We start from the raw sequence: 27,734 nt of genomic DNA, 5'->3' as shown, positions 1-27,734 counted from the left end.
ATCAGGTAGGGCTTCCCTGGTGGCACAGTGGTTGAGAGTCCGCCTGCCGATGCAGGGGACACGGGTTCGTGCCCCGGTCTGGGAAGATCCCACATGCCGCGGAGCGGCTGGGCCCGTGAGCCATGGCCGCTGAGCCTGCGCGTCCGGAGACTGTGCTCCGCAACGGGAGAGGCCACAACAGTGAGAGGCCCACGTACCTCAAAAAAAAAAAAAAAATCAGGTAAGATTTTCCGCTCCCCCACTCCAAATGCTCTTAGCATTTCACCTCTATGTTGCCATTAGGGCCCACTGAACCCTTTCAATTATAAATTATCCTCCGTGTGCATACTGTCATTCTGGCTTTTTAAATTTTTATTTATTTTTTTCATTCTGGCTTCTTCACAGTTCAGCTCAGGCTAACAGAAGCCCAATTAAACATGTTTGAATGAATATACATGTTCAAACTAGGACCTTTAATCTTATCTTTAATGTATGTTAAGCAAGAGGTAGAATTTATTTATAACAAAAAGAAATGAGCCCAAAAAGGACTATTTCTTTCTGGGTGTGATTATCTTATGAGGATTTAGATTTGTTTCATTAAAAATAAACAGGCAGGGCTTCCCTGGTGGTGCAGTGGTTGGGAGTCCGCCTGCCAATGCGGGGGACAGGGGTTCGAGCCCTGGTCTGGGAGGATCCCACATGCCACGGAGCAACTCGGTCCGAGCGCCACAGCTACTGAGCCTGAACTCTAGAGCCCACAAACCACAACTATTGAAGCCCGTGCACCTGGAGCCCGTGCTGTGCAGTGACAGAGGCCACTGCAATGAGAGGCCCTCATACCTCAACAAGGAGTGGCTCCCGCTCGCCGCAACTAGACAAAGCCCCCACGCAGCAGCGAAGACCCAACCCAGCCAAAAATATATAAATAAACTTAAAAAAAAATAAACATGCAAAACAAAATGAAAAGACAACCTACAGAATGGGAGAAAATATTTGCAAACAATATGACTGACAAGGGCTTAATTTCCAAAATATACAAATAGCTCACACAGCTCAAAAACAAAAAAACCCAATCGAAAAATAGGCAGAAGACCTAAACAGACATTTCTCTAAAGAAGAAATACAGATGGCTAATAGGCACATGAAGAGATATTCAACATCACTAATTATTAGAGAAATGCAATCAAAACTACAATGAGGTACCACCTCATACCAGTCAGGTTGGCCATCATTAAAAATTCTACAAACAACAAATGCTGGAGAGGGTGTGGAGAAAAGGGAACACTCCTACACTGTTGGTCAGATAGCCACTGTGGAAGACAGTATGGAGGTTCCTCAGAAAACTAAAAATATATAGAATTACCGTATGATCCAGCAATCCTACGCCTGGGCATATATCCCAACAAAACTATAATTCAAAAAGATACATGCACCCCTATGTTCATAGAAGCACTATTCACTATAGCCAAGACATAGAAACAACCTAAGTGTCCATTGACAGATGAATGGATAAAGAAGATGTGGTACATATACACAATGGAATACTACTCAGCCATAAAAAAGAACAAAGTAATGCCATCTGCAGCAACACGGATGCAACTAGAGATTATCGTACTAAGTGAAGTAAGTCAGAAAGAGAAAGACAAATACAAAGGATATCACTTATATGTGGAATCTAAAATGTGACACAAATGAACCTATCTATGAAACATTAACAGAATCACAGACATAGAGAACAGACTGGTGGTTGCCAAGAGGGAGGGGGTTGGGGGAGGGATGGAGTGGGAGGTTGGGGTTAGCACAGGTAAGCTTTTATATATGGGATGAATGAACAACAAGATTCTACTGTATAGTACAGAGAACTATATTCAATATCCTATGATAAACTATAATGGAAAAGGACGTATTAAAAAAAGAATGTATATATATGTATAACTGAATCACTTTGCTGTATAGCAGAAATTAACACAACATTATAAATCAACCATACTTCAATAAAAAATACTGATAAAAAAAACAGGAAAAAGAAAAAAAGATGAATTCCTATATAACATAAAAAACAAACAAAAAACGCAACGAGGTAGACCTGTCTGGCCTATACACTCACCTTGACCTCCCCTCCATCCCAGGGCCCTTGGCCAAGGATGTTCTTTTGTGATTTTCTTCTGCTTAGAATAACTATTCTATAAATTCACATTTATTTTCTCTCTCTCTTTCTCACACACACACACATACAGAGCTATATTCTAGTTAACAGTCTTTCAGGAAACCCCAAGGAACCAAAGAAAGTCATAGGATCCTAGTCTGCCTGTACCACACTGCTTGGTACAGAGCTGGCAGGGTCTACAGATACTGTAGTGAAGGAAAAATATACTTGTTCCTACTTCCCATGCAATCAGTGAGTTCCAATGCACTCAAGAGACTACACATGGATACTTCATTTCTAAGAAAATCTAATTTCTTGCCCTCAAATACTCATATTCAATTTTCCTTTAAGTAGCTCTTCTCAGCCTCACACAACAGTATCAATTCAGGCTGAACAAGAAGTAATTATGTTCAGGTTTTAGAAGGCGTATACAGACTGTACCAGTTTCCTTCCTTCTACGTGGCATGTGTGGATCATGTTACGCAGGCTCCGGGGAGGATACACTCACCTGGATCACAGTAAAGGAAAGTGCCCTGGGATCTGAAGCATTTCCATGATTTGTAACAGGGATGGCAAGTCATCTCAAGAACACCCAGCTGACTATAAGTGATTGTCTTGATTACTGAGCTGAGGAAAATTCTGTTGAGGCTGAGTGGGGACTTAATGGGACAGAATGCTGTGATTGATTAGTGATGTCTGCGAGGGCATGGTGTTAGGGAGTGATGCTATGTGAGCCAGATATACCATCCCTGAAAAAACAATTTCAGGGAGGAATTGGTAAATAGCAACTTGATGGTAAACAACCCAAGTGCAAGTCCATGCCTTTTGTATTTGTGTCCTTCTCAGTGCCTGACACTTAGAATACGCTCAAATGTTGATGACTTCATATCACTTCAGGTCTACAAGAGAGGTTGATTTTTCCCATCTCCAGTTACCTTAATAATGCTCTGGCAGGTCGACAGAGGCAGGCCCACCAGGCTGGTGCCATTTATGGACATGATCTGGTCCCCAATATTCAGCTTCCCCGATTTCTCCGCTGGGCCTCCGTGCATCATGTTGGCTATGATCACGGTTGGCAAGATGGATCCCCAGCCAGACTCCACAATCACCACACCTAGGATTTCCCCTTTCTGCTTCTCTATGAAGACCTGAAAGGAGGAAAACATGTAGAAAGCCTGAATCAGCAACCATCCAGGGTAGCAACAGAAATCAAAGCATTTTCCCTATTCCTGTCTTGACTAAACATGACAGACATTTCCCTGATGACTCCAACCCAAATGCGTCCTGTCCTCTCTATATTCCATGGCATATATTACCTTGTTTGGAGATAAGATCTTTTCACAGGCAGTCAAGCTAAAATAAAATAATTAGGGTGGGTCCTAGTTCAATATGATTGGTATCTTTACAAAAGGGGGAAATTTGGACACAGAGACATGCACAGAGTGAAGACACAGGGAGAAGATGACCATCTACAAGCAAATGAGCGGCCTGGAATGGATCTTCCCCCTCAGAAGGAACCAACCCTGCGGACACCCTGATCCCGGGCTTCCAGCCTCTAGAACTGTGACACAATACATTTCTGTTGTTGAAGCGCCCCCGTCTGGGGAACTTTGTTACGGCAGCCCAAGCACACTAACACACCTCCGTCTGACCTTGGTGTCAATAATTGATTAGTACAGCCTACAAAGGCCTGCCAGCTCTTTTGGCTCTAGGTGAGACAAGGTCCGTCCTGCGATGTGTGAGCTGGAGCTTCCCTTTGGACCAGGATGATGCTCGTCTCCAGCAAGGCCACATTCCTCCCTGGCATCCCCACCACCCTGCCGCCCACATTCACTTTTTCCTGGGTGCACCCTTCCCCCAAATCCCATGTACAAGAATTCCCATCTCAGGCTCTGCTTCCAGGGAGCCTAGGACACTTAACATTCATTAGTGGATAGAAGGATCACTTTCTCACACCTAGTGGATAAAGTCCAGGCCCCCCACCACAGCTGGACTCTCAAGCCCTCCAGTTCTGACCCAAAGCCTGTACTGGCCTCTTCACATCCTCTCCTATGCACAACCCCTGCTGCAGCCTGGCTGCCTCATTCGTGGCTCCCCAGACAATTCCTGAGCTTTCGGACCCTCATGCTTCTGTTACTTCGGCTCAGCCCTCTGCACTCCTCTACACTTTCCAAAGAATACTCAGACCTCAGACCAGATCAGATGGCCCCGTTTTCCTCCAGACACTCCTGCAGAGCTCGGTCCCTGGGGGAGCACGGCACTTATCATCTGAGACCTGAGAGCCGAGATCGGCTCCAATCCGCCAAGTACAGCTGTCTCTGACGAGTGCCTGTACCAGCACCATCATCTAAAATCTTCTGTGCCCTTTCCTAGACTGTGGGCTTGGTAAAGGGCAGGGTCCAGGTCCCGTCTGCCTCTGGAACCCACCCCAAAGTCAGCTCTGGATTGCAGGAAGCAGACGACGACCTGTCTCACTGGCCACGGCCCTCGGCTGCAGTCTTTATCGGGCCTCATGTGAGGTGAGACAGAGATGGGCCTGAGCTCACTCTTCAGCCCAGCCACTCTGCCTTCACTTCTATCGCGGGTGGGCCCGGCTGGCCCAGCTCAGAGAACAGCTTCTGGAAAGTACCTACATCTTTGCAGTTTTCCGACTTGGAGAAGTGGATCAGGTCATCGTTGTACATGTCCTGGGTGTTGAGCAGGTCACTGTATTCCTTCTGGCTGAGATCTTCGGGGTTAATCCCGTTGGCCCTGAGGAACTCCTGGTATGCCACGCTGAATGCCTGCCCGATGGACTGTGCAATCAGCTGAGCCTGGAGAGGAGCCGGAAAGGGGAGACGGGGTCAACAGGGCAGCACTGCTGGTGGGCGACCTGGGTCCCTCAGGACTACAGAGCCCTAGGCGGCAGCTAGCCCAGTGGGTCGCCATGGGGCAGCAGTGCCTGCTAGAGGTCATTTTCAAAATTAGTGGGGACAATTTTGTCTATGACAATGGTCCTGATGGAGCTCCTGGCATTTGATGGACAGGAGTCAGAGATGCTGGACCTACTGCCGTGCAAAGGACAGTCCTACACGGGACGAGCTGTTTTACATCCTGCACAACTTTCAAATATCCCACTGGACCTTCATGTACATATAACAACTGTGTCTAAAGGCTGGGACTCAACTCTAATTTATATAAAAACACAGGACTTTAGTTGCACGCTCTAATACACACTGAACAGTCCCAGAATACAACTATTCCGTAAATTGAGAGAAGACGGTATTTTGTTTTGTCCAACACTTTACCACGAGTAAGCTTCATGACTTTGGAAAATCATCAGCATCAGTGCTATTCGTGGGATGTGGGTTGCCAGGAAACCACATTCCCATCAGCCTGCACACTGGCCGTAGAGCATGGTGGTTCTGCATGTGTGTGTGAGTGTGTGTCTATCAACCTATTTTATTTTATTTAGCTTGCTTTCCTTTTATTTCTCCTTTGTGTTATATTTATGGCAATACTTTGGTTATTTTGTGAAAATTTTTTCAAAAAGGGAGGTTATATTATCTACGAATTTCATTTCATTCATATTATCTACGGATGGGACATTACAAATTATTATGCATTTTCCAGGTGAGGAGATTGCGGCCAGAGACGTGAAGGAACCTGTTCAAGGAAGGTCACACCGCTCACAGGACAGGAACTCTGCTTCTGTTGTTCTTTCTCCTGCACTGGGCTTTGATAACCTTTCCCTGCATTAATTAACCAACATTACAACCTGGGAGAGACACCAGCAACTGAGCCTGTGCTGTGTTAAATGCTGCAGAAGCACCGTCACATAAATCCTCACAGCAAGTCTAAGATTAAGTATGACTGGTCCATAAGCCCTCATCCTAAGCTCTGAAGGCAGTGTCTCAGAATTCAGAAATGTTCACATTTTAGAAAGGTAACAGGGTGCATTTATCATACATTGTGTAAAAACCCCACTAGAGCCTGGAGAAGTGCCTAAACACAGTAACGTTCCTGCAACAAATGTGTAAGATCCACGGTAAGCTGGACAAATCCTATAAAGTGTCTCATGGCAGCTCAAAGCAGGTTTATCAACCAATTGAGTACAAAAATCCCTTGTTTCTCAGAGCTCTGAGACTTCGGATCTGTTTTCTTTGCTCCCATTGGGCAGATCAGGAAAACGAGGTTGAGAGCTTAAGCTGGGGTGGGGATGGGCGCTGAGAATCCTGGCAGCCTGATTCCGGAGCCCACCTCCTGCCCACCACTGGGACTGCTGCTCTAATAGTAGTGGGTAGAAAGCCCGCAAAACAACAAAAAGCTCTAGGGCAATGTTTCAAACACACACAACTCTAATCTGCACTCCTCCTTTCCCTACCTTTGATAATTTTTGCTGAAAGCAGCTAATTAACTGTGTTATCAGAAATTTCTGTGTGGCTGGCAGTGGGGAAAGAAATGCTCAACTTTTCTCACGCTGAGGATCTGGTGACGTCACATGCCACAAGTCACATCAAGGACCACCATGCTGCCTCCTGCCGAGGCCTCACCGAGGGCATCAGAGGCTCGTGTGAACAGACGAACTAAAAAAAGTGTGTCTGAGAACACGGCCAGCGGTCCTCCCGACCGTCACGTGTGGATGCACCGGGCAAACACACACAGGCTACTTATATCTCTGCCGTGTCCACCTGAGCCGCACGGCAGCCCATTCTACAGAAGCTCAGCAGCTGCACAGCCTGAGCTTCTGCAGAACGGGAGACGGGATCCACAAACAGTCCTCCCAGTTCTGCAGGCCATGCTCTCCCCCTTCTGTCCTGGGCTTTGGAAGCAAAGCAGTAAGATTCCCAGGTCCACTCTTGCTTCCTCATTCTTCCCCTTCATCATCTTCCCCTACAGACCCAAAGGAGCCCCAAGGGAAAGAAAGCCCTCCTTAGGAGCACCAAGCCAGAGGGAGGTGGCAGAGGGTCGTACCGGGACCCTCACGTCTGGTGAGCAGAGCTAACGCCACCTTTTCACGGGCCTGCAGAACACATGAAACTTAAGATTCTAAATGTAACTCCTTTGGAACTTTCCGAGAACCTTCTAAACTCATTTTCTCCCAGTTTGCAGGTTTGGCCTCAGTTTTAAAGGAAAAGCAGGGAGAATGGCCAGGACAGGTGCTTCAAGCTCTCTGCCTTCTCAGTGACCGTGTCCCTGGGACTGCTTTCTAGAGAACCAGACAAGTAAAAGATGGTACAAAAGTGTAAGCGTCTCCTCCTGTCTGTGGCTACAGCCATGTCAGCTCTGTTTCCCTGGAGAAAAGCAGCTCGCCTCAGACTCCTAACTTCTCAGAGGAAGGCCATTTAAAGCAGCTGCATGAACACTCTTCTGGAGAAAAATGGCCCCTTTTAAGGAGCCAAGGCTACTGTAGGCAATTTTCTTTAAGTATATAAGGGTTCCCTGCTCAATATGAGAAATACAGCTTATTCCACTGTGGCAGGAGGAAAAGTTAGACCAGTCAACGGCACCAACACGGCCCTCTCGGGGAGGCTCTGTAGTTCAAAACCATCGTGGGGGGAATTCCCTGGTGGTTCAGTGGTTAGGACTCTGTGCTTTCACTGCCGAGGGCCCGGGTTCAATCCGTTGTCGGGGAGCTAAGATCCCGCAAGCCTCATGGCTTGGCCAGAAAAAAAAAAAAAAAAAAAAGCAAGGCCCAGAGCGAGTTTCCAAGGCCTGTCGAGCTTTGGGGGAAGCACGATGCTAACACAGCTTGAAGCCTGGTGTTCTCGCCGGCAGTTCTAGGGACAACTGGGTAAGAAGGCTGAATGGAAGAATGGGCCCCACCCCTGTTGTACGCTGATTTCCTCTGCTGACCTTATCACCTGGAGAGATGGGCGTTGGGGATCACTAGCCTTGTGACTGGAGGAGCAGCTGGTTTTGCTAAGGAGTGGGTGGCTGGTGCTCTTGCCATTTGGTGGGAAGGGTCAGGGATGCTAACTTGCCTGTTAGGAAAGGGCAGTCCTGCACATCCAAGAACTGTCCTCCCCAAATGCCCGAGTGGTCAGGTGAGACCTGTTCGGGCCCCTGTGGGTCTGGCTGAATTCTTCTCACCCTTCTGTCCTCTCTAGTGGCTTGCCTCCTTGCCTTTCCTCAACCTCTATCAGCAGGCCCCTGTCTCAGGGCCTTTGCACCTGCTCTTTCCTCACTCTCAACTCTACTCAGGTCTCTGCTCAAATGTCACCTCAGAAAGGACTTTGTTCATCACTCTACCTGAAACAGCCCCTGGCCCCTCTATCCCTTGACCTAGTTTTTCCTTATCAAACCTTCCACTACCTAACTTTATATTAAGTGTATTTATCTATTTTCTGTCTCTCTACAAGCTTTACAATGAGTATCTTGTCTATTTTACTCAGCCTTATATCCCTAGCACTAGAACAGTGCCTGACACATAGTAAGTGCTCAATAAGTATTTGTCTCACATATGATTAAGGTTCTGAGAGCTAGAGGGAACCTGGCCACCCAAGGGCAGCCCAGATCACATGGAAGGGAGGCCGCCCTTACGTCCTCAGATTCAAAGACATGGCAGATCATCTTGTACTGCCTTTTTCCATCCTGGGATGGGTGGGAGGCTTCCACGTTCTCCTGGGAGTTGGAGCGGGGCATCCGCCTGCGGGCCATCAGCACAACGATGTTCCCGATGTCTGCAATGTAGGAAATGGTCCTCAGAGGGTGGTCCATCATCGTCTCCTGGAAGGCAGCAGGGAGAGGATGGTATGTCCAGTGCGGCATCGAATGACCCATGAGACAGCCTGCCACCCCACAGCCCAGCCAAGTGCGGTCCACACATGGGAGCTCGCTGCAAACACCCTGTTGGCAGACTTACATGCGCCCACCCAGGCCTGGGAGCAATTCCCTTGGCTTGTGATAACCCAGAGCAGGAAGTGGTCTGTAGTATGTGAAAAGGAATTTCAGTCATTTGACAACCAGTAGAATCTCTGGTGGGGAAGTTAAAAAATAAAAAATCTGCATGTGATGACTGGATGATTGTATTGTGTGTGTGTGTGTGTGTGTGTGTGTGTATGTGTGTGTGTGTGTGATTTTAAACAAAATTTCTTAAAAGGCTAGTTTGTTCATGAATCTTCTGATAAAAACTTATGAGAATTATTAGCCAACAATATCCAAGGCTTATTTTTTCCTTTGATCTTGAATAGCCCCAATCCTCCCTACAAAGTCCCTTCCCATCCCCCAGCCCAGCAGCAGGCACTGCATACACCACCTTCTAGCTTGTGTGGAAGCCAGCATCTGGGGACAGCTGCTCTACAGACAAGCGCACAGTCTCCTAGTTGTCATGCTAAGCTTCACCCCCGAGGAAGGTGGGAGCCAGCTAATACCTGCGTGTCAGCGTTCAATACTTTGATTCTCTGGGTAGAAATGAAGAGATCCACTTCAGTCATTGGCTGAGATTCACCTTCAGGGGCCTGAGAAGGAAAACGCACCGAGAGAAAGCTCAATACGTTACTCTGACCCAGGTGCGTGCAAGCAAGGTTAGCTCATACACAGAGGCATTGAGACACAGTCACCAGAACAGCGATGCAGACTTCAGAACTAGACTGCCAAAGCTGAAGGGACCACACAGAGGATGACACGGGGACGGGAGTGAGCATCTCCAGGTTACAGGGAGAAATGCGGACCCTTCCTTGCTTCTTCCGCCATGGAAGCAGTAACTGTAGTAGATCTGACTCCATGAACAATGATCGTGAATGGCACTGTCTGCAAGGGTTTCAGAGCCCAACAGATTGAAGGAACAAAGGGCAACTGACTCATACCCCCAGGACCTTGGAGAAGTCAGAGTTTGCTCCTGGGGGACAATGCTTACAGCAGGTACAAACAAGGCAGCTGTGGTAAGAGGGTCTTCGTGTTCCCACACACCACACACCACAGAAGCAGTACCTACTCCTGAAGCTACCCCAGGAAGAGTGAGCCCCAATGCCTCAGTGTCCCATGGGTAGCTCATAAGCACCTAGAAGCTTCACAACCAAAAAAGCACATTAGTCTGATTCACTCAGGGCTTGACTCTGCACACGTGTGGTTATTAGCGAGTTTTCTTTTTTGCATCCAGCAATCTGACAGATCCACAAATCAAACATGACTAGAATTGAGCAGACCCAGGTCCCTGCCACGTGAATGCTCCTGAATGGTGGGCACTTGCACACTACTGCAGGATCCCTTCAGCATCCCCAATCTGCTCCCTGTCATTCCTCTGGAGTGAGATGACTAATGAGCAACAGAAAACAGCCACTTCGGGCAACTGAGTTTTGAGAAACGTTGGCTTATGGGGCGGTTCAAAAAGAAATCTGAACAAAAACTTGCTGGATGCAGAAAACAAAAACACGAAATAAGAAGAAAGGCAAAACGTAAATAAATGGGAAAAAAAAAAAAACAGGCATAACACCAAGCTGATGAAGTTGTTTGTACTGCACCTTCTTCCTGCTTTTGGCTAATTTCTGGGCCATCTGCTTAGCATGGAACAAACAGAGACAGGAGAACAGTTAGAAAAGAATTTGCAGAGACTCAGTTGAAAAGGGAATCAACAAACTAATACTGACAGTGGTATAAAGCATTTCTGTGGGAGGAGGACTGGCTTAAAAAAATCCCACTCTATAATCGATTTCCTAGATCAGAATTTAGTAGCTGCCAGGGGTAGCAGTAGGAAGGACATGTATTGAGGTGCTTCTTACACTTCACTGCAATTGATGTTTTCAAAGAACCAACTTTTGATTCTGTTGATTTCCTTTACTGTATGCCTGTGTTCTATTTCGCTGATTTCAGCCTGTACCTTTATTCCTTCTTTTTTCTTTGGCTTCAGTTTGCCAATTTTTTTTCTAGCTTAAGATGAAAACTTAAAGTATGGATTTTCAAACTTTTTTCTTTCCTGATATATTTATATAAAACTATGAGCCTCCTCTAATCTCTGCTTTAGCAGTATCCCACAAATTTTGATGTTGCAATTTAATTATCATTTCATTCAAAACACTTTCTAATTTCCACTGTGATTTCTTCTTTGAACATTATTTAGAACTGTGTTCTTCTTAATTTTAATATACTTGAAGATTTCCTAGTTATCTTTTTGTTCCTGATTTCTGAATTGTTCTCCCTCTTTCTCTCTAGTAATACTTCTTGCCTTAAATTTGTGTAACATGAATAGAGCCTATACCTAACTAGAAATGGATGTAATATTTATTCAAGATAGAATAGTTGATAAAAATAGAAACTCTGAGGCCAGACTGTCTAAAACTGAATTCTGGCTCTGCTACCTACTAGTTGTGTGACTCGGAACAAGCCACTTCATGTCTCTGTGCTGCAGTTTCCTCAACTGTAAAATGAGGGTAAAAACAGTATCGACTTCATAGGGCTGTTTTGAGGATAAAATGAATACAGTTGACTCTTGAACGATGTGTGCGTTAGGGGTGCCAAAACCACCGCAGGGTCAAAAATCTGCATATAACTTACAGTCAGTTGGCCCTCTGTATATGCAGTTCGGTTCCTCTGTATCTACAGTTCCACATCCTCGGATTCAACCAATCACAGATTCAACCAGTCTTGGAACATACAGTACTGCAGTATTTACTACTGAAAAAAACCCACATGTAAGGGGACCTGTGCTGTTCAAGGGTCAACTGTATACACAATGCTCTCACAACAGTTCCTGGTGCATTATAAGCACTCTATTTGTGTTTGCTCTTATATGATTATGATGTTAGATGATTATAGTCTGCCTATGTCAGGGGGCAACCTCTTGGCTTTGGTAGGGCTTGGTACATATACACAGATCTTACTCAAACGATGGTGAGTCAATGGCCACACCACGTAACTGCTGTGGGGATGGGGGTGGGGTACAGGGAGAGCTGCTCCCTCACATCCTTGGTACTCACCTGGTGGGAAAGCTCTTGCTCTCAGCAGCGTGTCACTATTTCATTAGTGACTACATGTGTTGTCTGTACTACCTAAACTCGATGAGTCAGCTATCCAAACACCAAATGGCTAATCTTGGTGCACCAGGAGACTAGGGCAGCCCCACTCCCACAGAGCCCCCCCCACAGCTTGTACTGCTGGTCGTGAGTTCGAGGTGAACAGCCTACTCTGGAAAAGTCTGAAGGCAGCAACTGCAAGCATCATCCTAACCACTGTGCATGACGGTGGAAATACCTGCACATCTGAGGAGTGGCCCTGTGCTGATGCTGTGCCACAGAGATTACTGGGTGGAATCTCAGCGTTCTGCCAGGGATGCTCTGATCTGCACCAGTTATAATCCTCACGATAAACAACTGCTGTGAGATCCTAACATCTGTTTGTCTTCTACTACCTCCCCTGAATGCTATGGCAGTAATATATAAATTTCCATGATTTTTGATACCAAAACCTAATAGCTATTGGTCAAAATTCTTCACTCTCAGGAAGAGTGATCTGAAAGGGCCCTTTTCAAAGGAAAGTAAGTCTGCCACCCATGGAATGCCCACATTCTGTTTTTTACTGGAATGGGTGATGAGGAAGAGAATCCAAAGGCAAACTGAGTTTCATGAAAGGCATTCTGAGACAATTTTTATGAAGCTAAAAATATTTTATGCACTTAGAGTGACACCACCTTTAAATCGCTTATGATATTCAAGTGCCCTGAAACAAATTAAAAATTTAGACATAACATTGGAAATGATGATGGGGTTGGGGTCAGAATGAGAAGCTGGAACAGCAGAGAAAGGTCTAAGAGAGCCTTAAGGCCAGGATGCATCTTGAAGCAGGGAGTGACAACATGCATTTAAATCCTCGTGTTTCATGAGACTGATTATGGCTTACCACCAGCAGGCTGTGGTGCACAGGACATACTGCAGCACCGTCCATCCTATCACTCGATCTGCAATGTGTACTGGATATTTGCTGTTCTTAAGACCCTTCAAGTTTAGTTATGCCGGGGATCCTCCTGGCTATTCTAGCTTTTCTTTCCCCAGCTGACATTTACTGAGCGCTTGGTATATGCCAGTATCCTTCTAAGCATTTCATGTGTACCAATGTAAAAGCTTACAACAACCCTGTGAGGTAGGCGCTACATTATCCTCATCTTTCAGGAGAGGGAACTGAGGCACAGAGAGGCTAATTAACTTGCCCGAGGTCACACAGCTATTAAGTGGCAGAAGAGATATTCAAACCCTGGAAATCTCACTCTATATTCCAAATTGCTACTGTGCCATCTGGACAAGTTTCTCATCTATAAACTTCTAAGGCTGTCTGTAAAATGGGGGTAATGATACCTACCTCACAGGATTCCCCACCCCCTCCATTTGGAGGAGTAAATGAGATCATGTACGTGAAGGGTCTGCTACCAGTGTCAATATCGTCTTTATCAACCACAGACTTCAAGTCAGATGGGAAATCAGATGGCTTAGACAATGCTACACTGATAGAAATTTTCATTCTACAATTAAATCATAATTTTTAACGCTTAAAGAAAATCTCTCTATAAAAGAATGGGAAAATCTGATCTTTTGGGGCAGGCTAGTAAAGACAGAATAATATTTGATAATGCATGCTTCTTACAAAAATGCATGGACCAAAAAATATCAAAACGCCATTTGTGAGCTTCACAAATGGAGAAAGAAAATGGAGACAAACACCACACTCTGCATGGACATGAAGCAGTTTCTACGGCTCAGGCAGAATTTAGCACATCACCCCGTCTTCCCGCTGAGGAGCAGAGAATGAAGTGGGAATGAGGGTGGAACAAAGCACGAGATGTAGTGAGAGGAAGGGAGGTGAGTGAGCTAGCTGCGCTGGCTTTCCGTTTGGTTCTCTAGGTAGGGTTAAGGCAGGATTCCCACCCTGGGCTGGGGCGGGGGGCTGTCTCTGCATAGTGCACTTTTTTTTTTTTTTTTTTCCGGTATGCGGGCCTTTCACTGTTGTGGCCTCTACATTGCGGAGCACAGGCTCCGGACGCGCAGGCTCAGTGGCCATGGCTCACGGGCCCAGCCGCTCCGCGGCGTGTGGGATCTTCCCAGACCGGGGCACGAACCCGTGTCCCCTGCATCGGCAGGCGGACTCTCAACCACTGCGCCACCAGGGAAGCCCCATAGTGCACTTTTGATACTGATAGCATGTAGAGCAAAGCTCTCTCCAGAATATTTCCCTAAAACATGTTTAAAAGAATCCTCGCAACAAGACTATCAGGTACCACCACAGCGATAATGCATTCTGCGTTCAAGTAATTGTGGAAGCTTCTGGTTAAACAAACTGAATTAAATTTCCTCAGTACAGGACTTCTCAGAGCCTTTACTAGGAAAACACATGTGGCAAATACCCAAAAAGATCCGTTTGGCAGCGTTTCTTGCGCTTATTTGCCAATGGAACCCCATCAGCGAGAAGCACTCGGCTTGCCCGGAACGTGCGGAGCACAGCTGGAGAACAGAGGCTCCTTCAGGCTGGATGACCCACCCGTCTCTCAGGCAGTGGCTCCCAAACTATAGCATACATCACAGTCTCCTGGAGGGCTTATGAAAACAGATTCCTGGTCTCTACCCCCATGAGTTTCTGACTGGGGTGGGGCCTGAGAATCTGCATTTCTAACAAATTCCCAGGTCCCACTTTGAGGACCATTGCTCTAATGCATTTCTAAATCATATGGGAAGCTTCCTGGAAGGATATTACTATTTCTCAAAAATTAGGAACAAAGGCAGAAAGAATATATTAGGGAGGGTGCAAAGATGAAAAAAAAAACTTAAAAAAAATGGCAGATGTCCTGTAATTCCGCTATTGCATTCAGATGCACCTTATTTCTTACATTTTGGTGGATAGAAATGTCTTTTAATTTCAGATTCCTCAGCCTGCCTTGTATTACTGTTACCTAAACACTCTTCTTGGCTCCCTTATTAAAATGCATGTTTCTCAAGGTCAAGGAATTGGTTGATTTTTATCTCCTAAGATGCCTATCACAGGATCCTGCACAGGGACAGTTTGCTTTTTGAGCCAAATTCATATCTAGCCAAACCACAACTCCAAATTCGCCTCCCATTTTGGCAAATAAACCTATAAATTCTTTGTTAAATTAGGAAAATCATAATTCTTAAGACTCCAAGTGTAAATTCAGTATCATTATTCAATTCCAGTGCACGGTTGCTGCTATGTGAGTGACAGGCACCATGTAATTGATGGACAGACCAGAAATTAAAGCCTGCTTTGAAATGGAAACCCAAACGTCAGGTTCAGTGCTTGCTCAGAAAGAAAGCACCAAAAACACACAGCCACAACTGGACTCCTGGTGAGGTAGGTCTCACTGGCATCCACGTCAGGTCAAACAAACAATGCAGGCAGAGGAAAGAGAGGGGCAAGATGGGATCCCTGCGGGGAGGAAGGGAAGAAGGAATCGGAAAAAGAAAGGAGGAAACTCCTCTGTCTCTGTGCAGGTGAGAGCACCAAGCCAGGAATTACTCATCAGTTTGTGGTGAGGTTATTACTGAATGGACTTCCAAGTAAATTTTTCCCCCTTCCTTCCTGGATGGACGTGGCTATAAACTCTGCACCCTCATTCTGTTCTGCGTGTCTCTAGAGGTGGCCCAGAGTAACTCACTCCTGAAAGGGCAGCCTCTCTTTAGGAAAAAGCGTGGTACCACCTCCCTCAGAGAAGGGAGCTTGTGTGGGCACCGCAGTGCACGCTCCCCTTGAGACCACCCGAGTGATCTGGAGAAATGCTCTCGGCCCCTCGGTTCCCTGTGCACGCAATGCAGTCTCTGTGCACGATCCTGATGGTAACTTTATAGGGGGCGTGGAAATAAACCATGGGTTCTAGACGCAGCCTTCTCCACTTACAATTTGAAAAAGCGTCAGGCTGGGTGTAAAGGCAAACAATCTGACAGGCGTTTAAATGGTGTAAAAGGAACATGAGGCAGAAAATATTTAATGTTAGGCAACAGTTCCTTCAGATGCAAGAAGCACATTGTGAAACGATACTTATAAATGAAATGCAACCGTTTAATCTTACTACTCTATAATGAATTCCTCACACTAGAGTAATTTGCTGTAAAAATAAATATACGTTTTCCAAATGCTTTCTCTGCTCTAGGCAGGTCTAAAATGGATTTATAATCAGAGAGCCTCTGTGTTGCCTGTTCTGATCGACAAAGCCATCTAATTTTTTGTTCAAATGACCTGTGGAACTTCTGGATACCAATCCTTTGAAGATTCAAAGTAAGCTTTCTGGTTTTTCACTAGGGAGCTGCACTTTAAAGAAGGGGAAAAAACACTGTCAGAAACCACTGTGGAAATCAGAAAATGCACAGAACACTTGGCACTGGGCAGGATCTGGTACTGGGATGCGGCGTCTTTCCTAAGCGCCGCTCTATGTTCAGGTGATGCGTCTGTGCCTGCTCTCCCCTCAAGGTCACTGAGTACACATACGTGTCACAGGGCAGTGGAAAGACAGAGAGACTCTAGCTGCAGGAGTCAAGGGCACCTGTCAGGAGGCCAGTAAACAGAACCTAGGAAAAACTCATCTAAAAGCAACATGCAGTTTTTGGTCTCAGGGGTCTTCAGTACTATCTGGGGGTGGACTGTTGCTTTCTTCTGGAGGATTTATCTGAATGGGTCCGGGTAGTGTTCCTTGACAGGGAAGTGCTCTGGCATTCTGGAGGAGATAAATCTTTGTCATGTGGCTCCGTTCTGGACATGACAGGGTATCAAGTATCTCTGGTTCTGGCCACTAATGCCAATATAAATGTCCCAGACACTGTGACAACCAAAAGCACCACCCCATTTCCAAACACATGGTTCTCTGACTGGGGTCCCCGTCTGTCAGAGAACCACGCCGGGTCCTTGCACGCCCACTGACGCTGGCGGAGCTAACAGTACCACTAACCTGGGAAACTAAGTGCTGGGTTAAGAGTTCAGCTAAGTTACTCCACGGTATTACTGCCTCAGCGTCCATTTGGTTTGGCCAAGCAGCTGGCGTGGGCCTTAAAGTGACATTGGCTCCTTCATGCAAGCAAATGCTGTGGAGAGCAGCCCGCAGAGTCATGCGCAAATGTAAGCTCCTGAAAGGACCCCCTTGACGGCCCTTGTGAACAAGTCTCCCCCTGCCTCCCAGGGCCTTCCCCGTTGGCGCCCCTTAGGTAAGACCCCCATGGAGCTCACCAAAACCCCATTTTGGTTTGAAGTGAACAATCCGACCTTAGTCTGGCAACCTCAAAGCATTCCACCCACAGACCCCAATAAAGACAGGCTTATGCCCAGGTCCTGCCTTGACCTCCCCACGTGGCCCCTCCAGGTGTGCAGGTACTTCCTCCAGGACCTGTGAGTCATAAACTTCTCTATCTCATAAACTTCTCAATTTCTCTTGTGGCGTTTTGCTCACCATCTGGCACCCTGGGGGTTTACCTAGCAAATGTTAATGTAACAAAATCATAACATGTTTGGAAACTGTGGGACAGGAGGGGTCAGAAGTACGTCCATAAAGACTATGTTTTTAAAGTTCTCTGCTCTGTATGAAATAAGGCAGGACAATGCCTGAAAAGCAGCTTGTTCTCTCAGAGAGGTTTGTGCGTTCTTGTTCTGAACGTTGTGCCTGGGAGATACTAAATTAAGATTGAGAAGGCTGTGGGGACATCTGTGGGTATTACTGTCACCTCTTTATGATAACGGAGACAGTGAAAAAGAATCAGGCCAAGCTTGGATGGGCAGCTCAACAGGAACCTGATGTTCTACCAGCAGCATTATTGAGTCTGAAAGATGCGGAGGGCAGGAAGGTCAGCTTGATACATTGTCAGGGAGTTGTCTTGTTGGGAGTCGCAGGATAAGATGCATCTCTGGGGGTAAGAGGTAGCTGTAAATTACTCTCTGGCTTACACATCCTAATTCCTAAAATGTCGATAATATTATCAAAAGCTGCAGTGTGGGCTTACTGTGCTGTGATGGGTAGTGAAGGGAAGGGCCAGTGATGACCGTGTTTAATATTCAGGGCATGGCACAGCCTGGGCATGTGAATAAGATGGGAATCAGCCCCGACCGGAGGACCAGAAGCACGGCCCCTGCCGTGTGACCTCTGTGACCTCCGTGGTTGCTGCTCTCCCCTCCCTTGGGCTTTCAGGCAGCATCTCGTCTCTCAAGGTCTCTCCGCACTCCTGTGGCCCTTAGTACCTGACACCCCTCTCTCCTCCTCTGGCACCCCCTGCACGCGCGCTGGCTTGATTCACTTCTCATTTGTGCTGCTGAGCTTGAGGGTAAGGATCTCACTTTACAAATCACTATTTTCCCTCCCTCAGGGGACCTCGCACAGCCTTGCACTCATAAGTGCTCGAGAAATATCCTTCCCTTGATGGAGACAGTAAAGGACTCTCCCGTATGGCCTTCTACTCGTGCTTCTCATTCCACATGCCACACGAAGCCCAGGACGGAACTTGGGGATGTGTGAGAGAGAAGACATGAAAAAGGGACTGGTCCCTTGAGGAGGGAGTTGATTCCGGCCAGTGGACACCAGACAGAACCAAATCTGGGAAGTCATAACCTATCCCAAGTCACTCGAAACAGCCGGCTCTGATTTCAACGGTGATGCGATGCCTGTGGCTCTACGTGGAAACAGCCTCAGGGGCTCTAGGTGCTGGTGGCCCTTAATTGCACTTGAACTACGTGATGGCACCATGAGGGCCGCTGTCGCCCTTGGCTTGTGCGTGGTTCTAGGTGGCACCAGCATCGTGGTGGAGAGTCTAGAGCTCTGCATTTCCATGGGATCAAACCAGCTCTGGCCGGTTCAAACTAGCTGTGAATGATTTAAACTAGACAAAAGTGCTTCTTCAGGGATCATATAGGCTCGCTGCTTTTAAATCTTGATAAGGCAGATTCAAACAGGTTATGACTGGTTTGCACTGAGTTACCCTTGCACCGACTTGGTTCAGACTAGCCAGGGTAGATCTGATCAAATGGCTCGTTTTAGGTGAAGCAAGCCAGTTCAATCTAGCTTGAACAGGATCAACCGGTTCGAATGCAATGACAGCTAGTTGGAACCACACTGTATCACAGACGTTTTAGTCACTGGTCTCTAACTGTACAAGGAAATACGGTGATACAGCTCTCACATATTATACTGGAAATATAATACTTACAATGTTATCCTTTCTCACCTTTTCAACTTTTCAAAGCTTATCACTTTTTCCTCAAGACTGGCCATTAAGAACAACCAAATTATGTAGCATTTATACATCAGGACTCCAGCATACTTTGGAAATCTTTTTTCTGTTTAGAACTGTTGGCAGGTACGTGTATACGTGTATAAGCACTGCCTGCCACATCACCTCAATCTCCTCTCCTCTAAGCTCGGGTCGTGAGGTGTGGGGTGAGCACTACGGCCGGCTCAGGCGCCCACATCTGCCCGCCGCCCCCCTCGGAGCACACGGCGCCCCCTCACCTTGATCCTGCTGACTGCTTCCTGGGCCTGCATCATGCGCACGTTTTTGGAGGGGGTTTTGTCTGAGAGAAGCTGGGTGGAGCCCAGGTAATTGGCAGCAAAAATGATTCCATCGATCAAGTCCTCAGGGTCACAAGGTCCAGGAACTGTAACACACAGAGCCACAGTGGTGAGTGAAGCCACGCTCTACCCCCCCGATCACACCACCTCTCCCCCGCCGCTCACCTCCAGCACAGGTGGGCCAGTTCCAGAGACCCCTGAGCAGGTGCATCAACCTGCGAGTCTGGAGCATCTCTCTGGTCTACCTTCACTCAGCCCTCATTTGCAAATAGAAGGAACAAGTTCTTCCTAGAGAAGCTTATTTCACCCAGTCCATTTATTGTGAGAAACAATGTGAATATTTATTTAAACATGAAACATAAAATTCAGTGATAAAGGATGTTGTTTTGCCTGTTAGACTGCGAGCTCTTTGGGACAAAGAGCTCGTCACAGTCATCTCTGGCTGTCCCGTGTCTAGTCAGTGTCTGTCACCCAGTGGGTATCAAATAAATGTTTGCTGTACAAATGGTTAGGTGAGCAGAAGGCTGTCTTATTAGAAAAACTCATTTTACAGCAGTTCCTTTACTCGCCACCCATGCATATCGCCCCCTTCCATCTTATCCATAATGGGGGAAACAAATTTTATAAATCAGAAAAATGAGTATTTGTTGCCAAATGTTTGGATTCCCAAAATAGCCTCTAACCTGAAATCTGCAAGACAGGTGACATTACCCTAAAGCCATGGTCTCATGCTGCTAACCTTGCTGACTCACAGGCTACAATGTTCCCGGCCTGCGTCTACATACATATCAATTCCAAGGAAAATTGGAATTTTCTGTTCTCATTCACCAGCCTTTTAAATCAAACCTTAGTTTTAAATATTTAAAATGGGGGCATCTGATTCTAACCACAATCACCTGTAAACCCTACTGGAAATTAAAACATGTTTCGGAATAATATATAACTTTACAACAGATGTGCTAAGAAAGGCATTTTAATTCTGCAATGAAAATATACGTATTTTCTTTGGCTTGAATGCCACATGTGGAAAGACTAAAATATACTTTTTAACCCACTGTTAAAACCTCAGCGTCGTAAATTAGATAACTTGAAATGGAAACAATTTGCTTTTTCCTTTTGGAGAGCTAATCTGAAATGGTTTTTATCTTTATCCTTACACATCCAGCTCATCTTGAGCTTAAACAGCTGCTTCCCACGATAAGCTACTTATCAGGGTACAGCCTTAAAGTAATCTATTCATTTTCCTAAAACCAAGTTGGTGGTGGAAAAAAAGAAATTTAACAATGTTTTAGGAAAGGCCTCCACAAAGCGTGTGTGTAGTAATTAAGTCAGGAAACCTGTTCGTTTTCTGATTCTCAATCTTTCTGAGACTCTGGATAAACACTGAGTGATCCACAGCCACAGCTGCCTCCACCACATACCAGTCACTTACATGCTTCTCAACAGCTACACCCTTCCTACCCTGAAGCTTTTATAGATGTGAGAAGGATGCAGGTTATTTACAATGTACAACTTTAGGTATATAGCAGGGAAGCGCTGTCAAACTAAAACAATACCTGGACAAGTTTGGATCCACACTGTGCCTTGTAAAAAGTAAGAGCTTATCAGTCTTCTCTCAAATTCCAGCGATAGATTTATAATGTTACAGAAACATAATCATTTTTGACAATCCGGTATTGAGGGAAAAAAGGTCTCACCTGGAATAGCAACTTTTAAAAAGCTTCCATTTATTTTGTGAAAATAATGAATGTTAAAAGAAAAACAAGGCTTCCCTGGTGGCGCAGTGGTTGAGAGTCCGCCTGCCGATGCAGGGGACGCGGGTTCGTGCCCTGGTCCGGGAGGATCCCGCATGCCGCGGAGCGGCTGGGCCCGTGAGCCATGGCCGCTGAGCCTGCGCGTCCGGAGCCTGTGCTCCGCGATGGGAGAGGCCACAGCGGTGAGAGGCCCACGTACCGTAAAAAAAAAAAAAAAAAAGAAAGAAAAACAAAAATGCAACATCTTCTCTATGGGACTTCCTATATCATATATTCATCAGTGGATTTAGCTCTATTTACTGAAAAGGATCCTTCTTTAACCATAATGAGTATGGATATGCAGATATATTTAAAAGCAATCCAGATAATATTTAAGTGACTGTATAAATATCAGGCAGCCAAGAGACAGAAATATTGGACCTAAACAAATATATATTTGAGATATGATCTTATGTCAATTATCCTCTGGGGAAACTAAAATCAAATGTCACGGTATTACGCTCACAAAAAACAGCCCGAATTTCATAAGTTCATTTTAGGCTCAGTGCTAGTGGATTTTTTAAAAGTTAAAAAAAAAAAGTTATAATGGTCCTAAGTCAAAGAATTGCAGGTTTTCCTTTTCAGTGATGCCTTTATGCTGCTCTGTGGGTGAATGAGCACACACGTTATATCTTCACACTCATGTTAATGCCGAGCTTGAAAATCTCTAGGCCTAGAGGAATGGATACGAAGAATAGTTTTGACTATTCTGAAACAGTCAACTTCTGAAAACTCCCCAAGGTACTCTTGTGGAGTTTTGGAGCTTTGCAAAGATGGTGGAAATAATTTCCAAGTTACTCAAGAAAGAAACCTGAGTAACAACCAAACCTATGAGCTTGTCCTGGGCTTCAGGCCCAAGGGTTCAGGTAGGTTTATGAATCCAGGTAATTCATTCTTGGGCAGTGGAACACACCAACGGTTCATGCACAGGATCCAAAGCCCAGACACGATGTCTGGGCATCCTCTGGCCCCCAGAAAATCCTCCTTCAAGGGAATGACAATCTACCCTGCCCCCCAAACCATCTGCTGTCCTCCCTGGTAGAGGATCAGTAGCACGCTCCAGTTGTGTGGCCTGACCTCAAGCTGGGATGTCTAGCCTGGATTGAGTTGTGGCCCCACCAGGCTTGTTGACAGCATACATTTGTGCAGTGAACAACCTGCACAACCATGTGTGGCAGTACTGCATCAGTTTTTTTTTTTTTAGGTTAATAAATTGTAATTTTATTATAAATGAATTGAGAAGTCAGAGGAGGGTGTTAGACAAACATTTACATAATTTGTTTAGCATTAAAAAACTACTTTGGAGGGTTCTAAGAAGATGGTCGTAGTAGCATAGTTTTTTATTCTCTCTTAATCACCACCTAAAACAAAGAAACTAGATAGGGAAACCAAAGACCACTGGAATATATTTACAACAAAACTAGGTGACAAGATATTGCCAGGAACACCAAACTACAAGCAAATTGCCAGAATCCATAGAACCTGCATAATATCAACATTTGTGTGGCAGAAAACAAAGGCACTGCATCGGATATTGATTACAGGGAGAATGGTGGAGTCAGACTTCTGGTTCCCAGCCTGTCTCTGCTACTTAACTGTAGGATCTTGGGAAGGTTGCTCACACCCCGCATGCCTCAGTTCTCTCGTGCATAACACGGGGATAATGATAAAAACCACTTCACAAGATCAACGTGAGGATTCAATTAGTTATTACATAGAAAGTGCTTAGAACAGTACCTGGCAGACAGTAAGAAAGAGCTTGATAAATGTTACTATCGCTAGCTCATCCAAGCAAGAGACGGGAATTACTGGGAAGGTCTTTTTATTTATTTTTTAAATGAAGAGCAAAATTTCTCCCTTAGTTAAACATCATTCCCATTTGAATGGGCCTTGATGGATGCAAGAGGTATATTGGACTAGAGATAAGGAGACTTGGGTTTTGGATCCAATATGGCCAGTTCTAGGCTGGGCAAAGCCCCCAGCCTCAGAGTCTCCTGGACAGAATCAGCAAAGGCAGGGAGAAGGGTCTTTGAGAGGTTCAGGGCTACTGCTGTTTTAGTCTAAGATTCTAAGACTTAAGACTGAGAATAGGTGACTTTGTGGTCTCTTTTCCCCACTATCGTCTTACAGCCCAGGGCTTCCAATACCCAAAATGCTAGAAGATTCATGAATGACTCGGTGTTCAATATTTCCTTCTCAGCTCTTACCTTCGACGTAGGTTGGGAATGAAGCCAAGCTTTTTCTTGACTGCAATTAAGACAAAGAGGTTTCAAAAAGGGCAAAGCATGATGAAAAATGCATTAACATAGCCATCTGTGCAACATGAAAAATAAATACATCACCAATGACCGATATTAACCAGTTGTCAACCATTTTTGGCTACAAAAAGTGAAGTGTGAATAAACATATGCATTTATTATTAAAGGTTACCCAAAGCCCAGAACCACCCATTCATATTTTAGATAATCTAAAAATCCTACATTCTGCAATCAGAGTGATGTCTGTCATCTTAAAAAATAACCCATGGACCAAAATTCATAATCATTAATAGCAATAAAAAGGACTCAATTTGTATTCTTAAGAATTTGGGTGTCTAAGTGAGAAACTGCTGATTAGTAAAGGCACCAATGAAATGATTATATGCTAAAATTAAGAATTCCCTTTGAGAACTTTATTCCACTTTATGTCTTTGCTGCACTGATCTCTAACTGTGCTAAAAATGATTGCTACAGTTTTATCTCTTCCTTTCACCCCTTACTGATGTATTTTAGTGTAAAAACTCCATTACATAAGTTATTATTGCGTTACCTTAAAATAAGAACCCAATAAACAAAGAGGTAATTTAAAAACCCTGGAATTTCTTATACTAAGTAAAACCTCATAGCAAAGGTCAGTCTCCCAAAGCATCCTTGGAAGTGGATGTAATCAGCTAGAAACCTTCTAGAACCTGATTGGATGGCAGTTTAAATGCTAGCTCTCAGAGGAGCAGTACTTACCAGTTGGTTCGTTTCACAAGCAAATGTCCTAGAGTTAACTCTCAGTGGAATAAGAATAGGTAATTCATTCCTGCTCTAACCAGTGACAGAATTTGCAGCTGGTATGTCTAGGGCAGGGTGATGAGAGCATTACAGGAGAGTGGAGAGCTAACGTAAAAGACAAGAGTCCCTAAAATGGGCAAAATCAGGGTTTGCATGGCCAAGGGTTATCTTCAAAAAACCTAAAGATTTTCATTGCCAAGAATCTACCAGGTGTTAGGTGATCATTTCAGAACAAGACTACCTAGTACAACATAGCAACTCAGTAGGTTGACTTGAATTGATGGTATACTCTGAGGTGCCTAGTGGACTCGAAGACTGAAGGCCCCTAGATGATGGCTGGTATATCATGGGAAACAACTCCATATCATAGCACTTTATACAGTGCTCTTCACTTGGAAGATGGGAATGGCTAAGGAATGATTAATTAGTTAATATTTGCACAACCTTCTAAAAAATATTAGTGTTAATTGTTATGTGAAAAATTGGAGGCAGTCGAAGAAACCATTTTAAGACTCTAAACTCAATCCAGGACAATGACAAGAATTCAACACTAATCACACAATACACAACGCAGATCAATCTCAGTAAACCTGCTGCAGATGTGCTCACGGGGATGAAATGGTTCCTCACACCAAAGAGGGTGGGTTTCTGGTTTCAGAAAGGATCACCTTTAAAGAAACTAAGGACACAAGATCACCAGGAATGAAAAGTTACTGGCTGCTAATGCATTTATGGAAAGAGGCACACCTACTGAAAGTCAAGATTACGTGGATAGGAGAAAAGAGGACTCCAATTTCAATGGTGCTTCACATTAATTTTACCTTCCATTTACTCAAGTGAGAAGATAGGCCCAGCTGAGTGCCTGTTGGCTTAAACTCTGTTGCTTTAAGGAAAAAAATCCGTAACTTCATGGTATGCAGATGAAAGCTAGCTTCTTCGTAAGAGCCAAAGACTTTTAGATTATTATTCCCCAACCATTTCCCTGTCCTTGCCCTCAGCATCTAGGGGCAATGAGGGCTTTACTTCATCTAATCAAAATGGTTTAGCCTCCAGGTACAAGCAAGAAGCCAATTTATATTTATATTTTCTTGGGCTATTAGATTTAGATTTTAGCAGATGCTACAAAAGAATTGCTTTAGTCTATGGCTCTAAAAGCTGCTGTTTTATTTAGAGTCACAACGGAGGGCATTTGGTACATTCACTTATTCTCTATTCATGAACTCATGACTGGCTTTCTTTAATCTCTGGGGTAGTCAATTTTTTTTTAAAGACTTTTGTGAAACGAAAGAGTGTCTAATCTCTAATTATTGCACACAAAGAGGATTTTCATCGTTATTTCTAAAGATATGCAGAAACGTGTGCCAAATGAGAAACTTGCTTATTATATCTGATGAATAATCAAACGCTGAATATTCAGATGTCTGATTAGCCCTGTGTTTTCCCACATGTGGACAGAGATGAACATTAGTTGATCCTTAACATTCAAGAATTAATAAAGCCACATTCAAGAACTTAAAGGCCAAATCTTTGGGATGTTCCAGGAGGTCACATAAACCATGTGTAGAGCCCAGAGGCTTGAAAACTGCAATAATAACATATCAAGCTACCCTGTCCATTCAGTGTGTGACCTGCAAGTACTCTTCATCGCAGGGATAGCAGATTCTGGTGTTAAGAGCCTGGGCTCTCCGGAGCTCTGGATTCAAAACTTGGCCCTACCACATGTGAGATCTGAGACCTCAGGTAAGTTACTTAACCTCTCAGCTTCCTCCACTAACAAATGAGGACATTAATTCCTACCTCGCAGAAGTATTTTAAGGACTAAATGAGATACTATGTGACTTGCTTGGCCTGGTGCCTGAATGCCATAAATGCTCAAGAAATGGTAACTCTCGTTACTGTTACTATCACTGTGGCTTTTCTTCTTGCCATTTGTTCTTACCTATTCGTGTGCTATGAATAAAGTACAAGGTGACGTTGTAGGATGCAGGGCCAGCAGAAACCGTAAGCCCATTACTCCTGTTCCTGTGGCCTGATGAAGACCAGAGAAGGACAAAGCATATTTCAAATCTAAATTCTAATGTTGGTGCCGTTTCAGAGAAGGTCTCCTCATGTTTTTTTGGTTTAATATGAATAGATTAATGAAAAAAATACTTCTCCCCTGCATGAATATTTAATGGCAAACGTATGTGAATTCAATGATATTTTAAGGGTAAATTTTAACTAAGACTCCTTTTAGAAGCGATCTGCCACTCAGGTTAAAATGGAGGTCACTTTCTTCCATTGAATTTAATGGAAAATTATTAGCAAAAGGAAGGAAAAATGAGACAATCATTCAATATGTGGTTTAGCTCTTTAACGCCTGTCCTCAGTGTTGATTAGGCAGCATCTATATTTAGAATGAGCTGAGCCCACACACAGATGATGGTGCAGGCCAGTGTTTACCTGTTGCGAGTTCATAAGTAGGTGAGGGTAGCAGTTAGTCAGGTGTCAAAGGACAACAGGTGCTGGAGAGAGCAATGGCTCCCTCTCAGGGGAAAAACACCTGCCCGTTTCTAGCCCCAGAACCCTTAGTGGGAGCAAAGCAGCATCTTCTCTCTTCAATATTCTCTGCCAGTGCTCAGCATGGCCTCCATCAGTAGGGTGACCATACAATTTGCTGTCCAAAGAGACACTTTAAGGCTGCACTGTCCAGCAGCCCCTAGCCACACACAGCTGTTTAAGTTAATTTAAATGGAATAAAATGCAAAATTCATTTCCTCAGTGCCACTAGCCACACCTCAAGGGCTTTGCTAGGCACACGTCGTAGTGTCTACCATATGGGACAGTCCAGAAGTAAAACATTCCCTGCATCACAGAAAGTTCTCCTGGACAGCACTGCTGCTTTCAAACGTGAGACGGGGTGCTCACCAGGTGTACTGCTTGGACAACAGGTGTGAACCGGGACCACCCCAGGTAAGCCAGAACAAGCAGTCATCCTGTTGTCATGAAAGATATTTCACTTGGGCCTGAAATAAATTAGTATTTAAGAAACCAGCCCATTTCCCAAACCACAGAGCAACTGTAATGCCATGGCACTGAGGCTCATAACACCTCCAGGAAGGATGCTGCTAAACAGAGCTTTTGATGTCCCACGTCCAAGAGAACCTTCTGCCATCATGGCAATGTTCAGTAATCTCCGCTTCCAGTACAATAGCCACTAGTCACGTGTGGCTGCCGAGCCCTTGAAATGTGGCTGGTGTGCCTGAGGAGGTGACTTTTTCATTTTATTTATGAATTAAAATAGACACCTGTGGCTAGCGGCTGTCAAACTGGATGGCATG

General features: G+C 45.0%; 1 protein-coding gene and 2 long non-coding RNA genes across 5 annotated transcripts in view; 2 read left to right on the top strand and 1 right to left on the bottom strand.

The window, feature by feature from the left end:
- Positions 1-27,734, bottom strand: part of APBA1 (amyloid beta precursor protein binding family A member 1) — a 236,225-nt gene that overhangs the window by 11,862 nt on the left and 196,629 nt on the right. For 2 of the 3 annotated variants that reach the window (XM_027105722.1, XM_027105720.1), the window contains 7 exons: positions 23,584-23,623; positions 19,524-19,669; positions 10,567-10,599; positions 9,478-9,564; positions 8,648-8,833; positions 4,759-4,938; positions 3,061-3,273 (listed from right to left, as the gene is read on the bottom strand). In XM_027105722.1, coding sequence (XP_026961523.1) covers positions 3,061-3,273; positions 4,759-4,938; positions 8,648-8,833; positions 9,478-9,564; positions 10,567-10,599; positions 19,524-19,669; positions 23,584-23,623 — 885 coding nt within the window. The remainder of the gene's footprint in view (positions 1-3,060; positions 3,274-4,758; positions 4,939-8,647; positions 8,834-9,477; positions 9,565-10,566; positions 10,600-19,523; positions 19,670-23,583; positions 23,624-27,734) is intronic. The other variant, XM_027105723.1, reaches the window with a different exon arrangement.
- Positions 170-8,641, top strand: LOC113620068 (uncharacterized). Its single transcript, XR_003432647.1, has 3 exons — positions 170-220; positions 5,738-7,095; positions 7,210-8,641. It is a non-coding gene; the product is annotated as an uncharacterized LOC113620068 (long non-coding RNA).
- LOC113620067 (uncharacterized) lies at positions 15,240-19,550 on the top strand. Its single transcript, XR_003432646.1, has 3 exons — positions 15,240-15,394; positions 16,191-16,315; positions 18,385-19,550. It is a non-coding gene; the product is annotated as an uncharacterized LOC113620067 (long non-coding RNA).

This window comes from Aethalodelphis obliquidens, unplaced genomic scaffold (genome assembly GCF_003676395.1).
Source record: "Aethalodelphis obliquidens isolate GAN/ISIS:26980383/991018 unplaced genomic scaffold, ASM367639v1 scaffold7, whole genome shotgun sequence".
NCBI classification, from domain to species: Eukaryota; Metazoa; Chordata; class Mammalia; order Artiodactyla; family Delphinidae; genus Aethalodelphis; species Aethalodelphis obliquidens.
The sequence above is the reverse complement of the archived record's forward strand: the minus strand, read 5'-3'. Positions and strand labels throughout refer to the sequence as shown.